Genomic DNA, 7,124 nt, shown 5'->3' on the forward strand with positions numbered 1-7,124 from the left:
TATAACCTAGAAATAATGACAGTCGTGTCCGTCGCCGCGTGATAGTATATATATATATATATATATATATATATATATATATATATATATATATATATATATATAGTGACGTTGAGTGTGTTAATAAGAATAAGAAGTCGACTGATATACATCCAATACTTCATTCTTCGTGCATAGAGATAGAGATTAGTGTGGATATATCGGAGAAGCAGTCTATCAAGAAAAGATAAAATTTCTTAACGGTGTATCTTTGACTCTTGAAATATTCCAATGGCACTGGCAGGACCCGATTTGCCGCAAGTTCCGAATCCTTTGAAATCTATACAGAAATATTTAACAGTCGCGTCGAAGTACGACCAGCGAGATAACGTTGTCAGTTATTGGTGTAAGTACATATATTATTATTTTATACATCGGTAATGACACGGTGAAAAAATGTATTTTCTATTTTTTCTAACTAAGAGAGACAAAGAGTTAATTAAAATTTACGTACAAAAAACAGGTCGCCTGTATGCTCTTCAAACTGAATTGAAATTGTCTACCAAGACATCGGCGGAGACTAATTTTCTACTAAAGTTGATGCACTGGTTGGAAGCAACGAAGAAAGAACTGCATGACAACGAAGCTATTACTAACGATGTGGCCGCTCAATCGCATTTAGAAAATTGGGCCCTAAAGCTCTTTTTATATGCCGATAAGAACGATAGGGCTGCAAATTTTTCCAAGTGTACTACAGAGCTTTTATACCGCTCAGATATTGTACGAAGTGTTGACGTTGAGCGTGGAAGCGGCACAAAATCGGAAGTACGTTCAATGGAAAGCAGCTTATCTCAACAATTGTTTCACAAATGGAGAAACTCCGGTGCCAGGGCCAATAAAAGAAGCAGATGATCATAGTACTCACAAAGCTGAGGAAGATGACGTAAGTATAAATAAATGCATATTTATAATATGTTTATTTTATTTTAATATAATATATACATTAAAAATATTTTAGATATGTTCTTCAGATATTTCCGCCCCTCCGGATACTACTGGCATTGTTGCTGGCCCTTCAAATACCGCCACTGTTGCCGGCCCTTTGCGTACCGCTACTGCTGCCGGATCTTCGCGTACCGCTACTGCTGCCGGCTCTTCGAGTACTGCTGCTGCTGCCGGCCCTTCGAGTGCTGCTGCTGCAGCCAATCCTTCTAGTATCTCCACTGCTGCCGGCCCTTCGAGTACCTCTGTTTCTGTCGGCCCTTTGAGTATTGTCGCTGCTGCTGGCCTGCTGATTCGGGTAAATTACACATATACATAATTGATTATATTTACATATGTATAATTGATGTTATATTTATATTTATTATATTAATGACTTACTTTTTTATTTTAGAACGAAGAGGAAGGGGCACGAAATTTTTCCAAGAATGTACTACAGAGCTTTTATACGTTCAGATATTGTACGATGTGTTGACGCTGTTTGGAGAATTGAGCGTGGGAGCGGCACAAAATCGGAAGTACGCTCAATGGAAAGCAGCTTATCTCAACAATTGTTTCACAAATGGAGAAACTCCGGTGCCAGGGCCAATGAAAGAAGCAGATGATGATAGTACTTCTATTAATGCGTCGAATGACAACGATGGTAAATATTGGGTGCTTATCCTCACAAATTTGTCAAATTCTAATGAACATTTTATGACCATCAGATGAGCCTGAATCAAATGTAAATCCTGGAAATCCTAAGGATAATACTTTGCTAGACATTCCGTCTGTTCCTGCAAATCTCCCAACTACAAGAACGCAGTGGTTTGAATCAGAAGATGATGAGTATAAAACAGAAAGTAAGTCCTGTAATGTAAATTGATATATTCGCAAATGAGATAAAATGAATAAGTCTGGGAACACAAAAATGTGAAAAATAATCATTTTATTTCGAACACAATACAATTTTGTAGGTGGTGCCAAGTTGACGGTTGAACAAATTAGCAAGGTTCAAAAAATGATCAAATGGGCAAGCAGTGCATTGGATTATGATGATGTAGCTACTTCTGTAATGAATCTTCGGAAAGCTCTGCATCTTTTAACTACTGGTCAAGAATCCGCATAGATGAAATGGATAGAAAATGCGTTCAGTAATGTCTTACTTATAATTAATTATGTTGAATTTGATGCTTGTATCGCGCCCAGTAAAAGATATTTTACTAATATTTCACAACTCTTGGGTACAAATAATAGAAGATGAATAAGAGGCATGGTTACAATTAGCTAGTCAAATCAACCTCTGCATATGGTGCACTTAAATAAAATAGAAATTGTTGCAGTATTTTCCAGATTGTAACTATTGTTGTCCAAGATGAAAGATGTATAGTTAGAGTTTTATTATATTTATTGAAACTACTTTAAGAGTATTAATATTCATTTTAATAAAAGCTTAGCATCGCTATTTTGTTTTCTTATTATTAATAAGACATTTTTGCGAGAAATCATTGTTATATTACTAAATAAATAATGAAAAATGAACATTTAAATGGTACAAATTAGTTATTTTGGAATTGAATATAATTGCTTTTACAAGCTTTAGGATTTAATAATCATGGCATTGATATATGATTGTCTTAACTGTTATATAAATAGAGAGAGATAATTTCTTTGACCCAGAGAATATCATCGTTTCCTTCCTTCCTACATATTACAAAGTTTTTGTATTGCACATCGAATCTTTATATATAAAAAGAATCCAGAAATATATCAAGAGACACGGTAGTGTCTCGCGCCAAGTACACACGAAGCGAAACGCATTGTGATGACTCTTTTGCGCGAACGCACGAGTTTTACGATTTTAGATCCACACACACTTTTTGTATTGTAAAACCGGTTTTAGTTTTTCACTGGATCTAACGAATTGTCATAACTATAAACGTAAAACGTAAATATAAGCTGAAGAACCAATCAGTATATTGCTTTAACTTTATGTATTCTAGAAGACGATAGAAATGATAATACAGTTGGCCATAAGCAGAAGTAAGTACGATTTCAACCGGTGACAATCTTAAGCATCGTCTACAATGGCAGCAGGAGTATACATACAGTAAGACGTAAGCAGTAATAATATAACTTATTGACTAATGGGATTTTTACAATTCAAGAATAATTGACTGTGGTTGGTCAATAGCTTACTGCTTAAGTCTTGCTGCATACTCCTGCTGCCATTGTAGACGACGCTTTAGTGCTGGTCTACAACCTTACTTTAAAAAAAATTTAAGCTCTAAGCCGTAAGAAATTGACCAATCACAATAGAATGTGAAGAGAATATTCGACCGTGATTGGTCAATTTCTTACGACGTAGAGCTTAAATACCCTTTAAAGCAAGGTTGTAGACCAGCACTTATCTTACTTACTTCTGTTTACGGCTCATTTCTATCGTCTTCTAGAATACATAAAGTTAAAGCAATAACAATATACTGATTGGTTCTTCAGCTTATATGTTTACGTTTTATGTTTATTTATGGTTATTATGGCAATTCGTGTGCGAAAGTCTTCAGGCCGGTATTCATAGTCGCTTTTTATTTTAAGACCGTCTTAAGTAATGTCTTAAGATGCTAATACGGCTTTGTGATTGGTTAATGACATCTTAAGATTGTAATTACTTAAGACGGTCGTAAATATAAGATCTGACTATGAATACCGGCCTTAGATCCAGTGAAGAACTAAAGGCAAGAACCAATCATATTACAGAATTACTGAGCGCTCACTGGTCTGTTTTGTCTGCTGAACGCGCCCAATGTTACCATTTACCAATGTTACCATCTTATAAAATGTTTCTGATCAACCAATCAATCTATGCACCACAAAAGCGAAGGCGCCACAACACAAAAATTGCGTTTCGCAATTGTTGATGCCGTTGGGTGTAGATGGTTGTTTTGTTGCTGTTAGTCGTGTCGTGATTAGTTATTTTATAATAATTGTGGAATCCAGCCCGGATCGAGTTCGCGAAGGAAGCAGAGAGACACGTAAGTGCTTAAGTCTATTGTAGTTGAAGTTACCGCGTATGACAGCAGTTTTTCCATATATCGTTGACTCTTTCAGTTAACGACGGTGACTATATACAGGCTGTGATCAAGATTGATCGTACTTTGACGAAAAATATCTCCAGAGTTCTTTATCCTAACGATAATTCTTCGAGGGCAAAGAGCTTAGGTTGAAGCAGAGACAAATGTAAGAGTTTCCGCACAAGACTTGTGTGATAGCGTAGCATGGTTATAACGTAACATGGGTCAACGCACAAGAAACGTATCGGTTACGGCGTTATATGCTTATATAAATGCCTCGGATCGAGATTGATTCTCTCATGCAGTCTCACGTATAACGCCGTAACCGATACGTTTCTTATGCGTTGACACTGCACGTTACGTTACGCTACGTTACTATACGAGAGTCTTGTGCAAAGGCTCTAAGTCGTAAAAGACTATGTATGTACCACGCGGTCATTAATGCCTTCGCACCTGAATCTGAGATTTCTATAGTGCATGTAACGTGCACTATAGAATTGCACTATCTCAGATGAAAAGGCATTAACGACCGCGTACAATAGCTTGTCACGACTTTCGTTTTTCTCTGTTATTTAGTCATTGTTGCTCATCGTATCGTCGCTCGTCGCATCGTCGCTTGTCGCTCGTCGCATCGTCCGCAACATCGCTCGTCGCATCGCTGGAAACATGATTTCTGGAAACGTCTCGAAAACGATTCACGAAGCTGAAGAAGATGACGTAAGTTTAAATGCATATATATTTATAACATGTTTATTTTATTTAATTTTTAATTTTATTAATATATACATTAAAAATATTTTTTTAGATTGATATGGCAGACATGGAACTTTTGTTTCAAGATTCCTCAGACATGTCCGTCCCTCCGGTCACTACTGGCTGTTCAAATACCGCAACTGTTGCCGGTCCTTCGCGTACCGCTACTGCTGCTGGCTCTTCGAGTACTGCTGCTGCTGCCGGCCCTTCGAGTTTCGTCGCTGTTGCCGGCCCTTCGAGTGCTGCCGCTGTAGCCAATCCTATTATCCCTGCTGGTGCCGGCCCTTCGAGTGCTGCTGCTGTAGCAGCCAATCCTTCTAGTATCCCTGCTGTTGCCGGTCCTTCGAGTATCCCCACCGCTGCCGGCCCTTCGAGTATCGCCGCTGTTGCCGGCCCTTCGAGTATCGCCGCTGCTGCCGGCCGTTCGAGTATCGCCGCTGCTGCCGGCCCTTCGAGTAACGCCGCTGCTGCTGGCCTCGCTGATTTAGGTAAATTACACATATATAATTGATTATATTTACACATGTATAATTAACGTTATATTTATATTTATTTATATTGATAACTTACTTTTTTTATTATAGCACGAAGAGGAAGGGGCACAAAAGCCGGGAAAAATCGAAAAGCAAGAACCTTCTTTCAGTTTCTATTTAATATGAGTGATACATACAGTAGGCATTATTACGGAAGAGGAAGAGGAAGAGGAAGAGGAGATGTAGGAAGAGGAAGAGGCAGAGGACAAAGGCAAGGAAATTAAGTAGGCAGCATATACATACAAGGTACTTATATGCAAGATATACACTGAAAAAAAAAATTAGATTCAAGAAAATATTTATTCAGATAGTAAAAAAACTCATAAACTATTTTTATTGCTTATCCCCGCAGGGTTTGCAAGTCGCTTTTATAAGGGACGTTACCCAAACCTTTACACTACTACCCTTTCTCCTCTCACTTTAACCCTTTGGACCAACGGCTTAACGTCTCTAATATAATCACATATTTATTTAGATTTAAGTAAAGATATCTAATTCTACATAAATATGTGACTTTATTAAGTAAATAAACCATTGGTACTATCTGAATAAATATTTTCTTGGATCTAAATTCAAAAACTTATTGTGACACACGCAACTTTTCTATTTCAGATTGGAGAACTGCTCGTATCGATACTTCTTCGCAGTATCTTCCATATTATTTCCGCTTTACTTCCGCTGCGAGGCACATATATTTTGATCCGTCTTCGCACCTTTATGATAATGTCTATTCGTATCCGCGCGGTTCGATCCAAGTTTTATTTTATTACGGTTCAGAGCGCTAAAAATAATTTGAGTTTTTTTTAGTACGTTTTAGTTTTAGTACGTTAGTACGTTGAGTTTTTTTTAGTAGATTTTATGTAATTGAGGCGGTCTACACAAATGTGAGAGGATTACTTTGTAATCGAAAGAAGTATAAGCTCGAAAGCTTCGTTTATAGATCAAATGAATTGATTTAGAGAAATGGAAAACCACGCGCTTCCCATTCTTTTTTTGTAGATCTTTTTCATTCTACGTTTTATGCGCAACTCCAATTCCCAGGTGTAATTGTATTAATAAACTTATGACACTCATTATCTTTAGTTTATATGCTGTTTGTACGGATTCGTGTAAGTTTTATAATAAAAAAAAACTATAAAAAAACAACATGGTCTCGTGTGTAAAGTTTATTTAGAAAATAAGATAGAAAATAAGACGTATATGAAATTAAGAAAATAATAAATAATCATAATATGTGCATAGTTATTCATAATAATAAAATGTTATTTCATCCTAATTAGTTATTTTATCCTAATTTATTATAGTTCGTAGATATGTCAATGTGTGGTTGCACGTGTAAATGTGTATTAAAAAGCATTAATTTTCCATGTCATGTTTATGATGACCATCAAAAATAGAGTCAGATAGCTGTATTATCGATTCGGTAAAGTTTTATGCTGTAGGAGGTCACTGATATTATCGACTGATTGATATGTCTGATGATTCATAAACAGTGCATTGAGAGACTCTTTGTGATACAGTGCATTGATCCGCTTTCTCAGTACAAATTGTAATGCGCTCGACGTTGCTTGACTTCGGTAATTGAACGGGACTAGCGGCGTCGCGGCGATCCTCTGGCACATACGTACACAGAGTAAGTTATAGTATTATATTGTTACATGCACATATTGTAATTATTCTTCTTATATTACACGCACGCATACGCGCGCGCGCGCGCGGATACATACACACACACACACACACACACACATTTGCGTCTCTGCGATATGTAACAGGCAATATGAGCATCGAGCTCCGTTGTCTATTT

The 7,124-nt window shown here is 37.0% G+C and overlaps 1 protein-coding gene and 1 pseudogene across 1 annotated transcript; both read left to right on the forward strand.

Moving 5' to 3' along the window:
* Positions 1 to 141: 141 nt before the first annotated feature.
* On the forward strand, positions 142 to 2,379 carry LOC139779595 (vacuolar protein sorting-associated protein VTA1 homolog; annotated as a pseudogene).
* A 1,934-nt stretch (positions 2,380 to 4,313) lies between these two features.
* Positions 4,314 to 6,463, forward strand: LOC139779596 (uncharacterized). The gene is made up of 4 exons (XM_071717995.1): positions 4,314 to 4,748; positions 4,837 to 5,272; positions 5,369 to 5,563; positions 5,930 to 6,463. Exons 1-3 carry the CDS (start codon positions 4,698 to 4,700, stop codon positions 5,539 to 5,541), a joined length of 660 nt encoding a protein of 219 aa, XP_071574096.1. The 5' UTR covers positions 4,314 to 4,697; the 3' UTR covers positions 5,542 to 5,563; positions 5,930 to 6,463.
* The last annotated feature ends 661 nt before the right edge of the window (positions 6,464 to 7,124 follow it).

Source organism: Temnothorax nylanderi, unplaced genomic scaffold (genome assembly GCF_030848795.1).
Source record: "Temnothorax nylanderi isolate EJ_2023f unplaced genomic scaffold, tnyl_v1.0 TNYL_tig0234_pilon, whole genome shotgun sequence".
NCBI classification, from domain to species: Eukaryota; Metazoa; Arthropoda; class Insecta; order Hymenoptera; family Formicidae; genus Temnothorax; species Temnothorax nylanderi.

Bases quoted from the DNA above. Each gene is read 5' to 3' on its own strand.
- LOC139779596 (XM_071717995.1), top strand. From the start codon at position 4,698: ATGATTTCTGGAAACGTCTCGAAAACGATTCACGAAGCTGAAGAAGAT. The intron at 4,749-4,836 runs GTAAGTTTAAAT...ATATTTTTTTAG, and splicing joins ACGAAGCTGAAGAAGATGAC to ATTGATATGGCAGACATGGA. The intron at 5,273-5,368 runs GTAAATTACACA...TTTTTATTATAG, and splicing joins TGCTGGCCTCGCTGATTTAG to CACGAAGAGGAAGGGGCACA.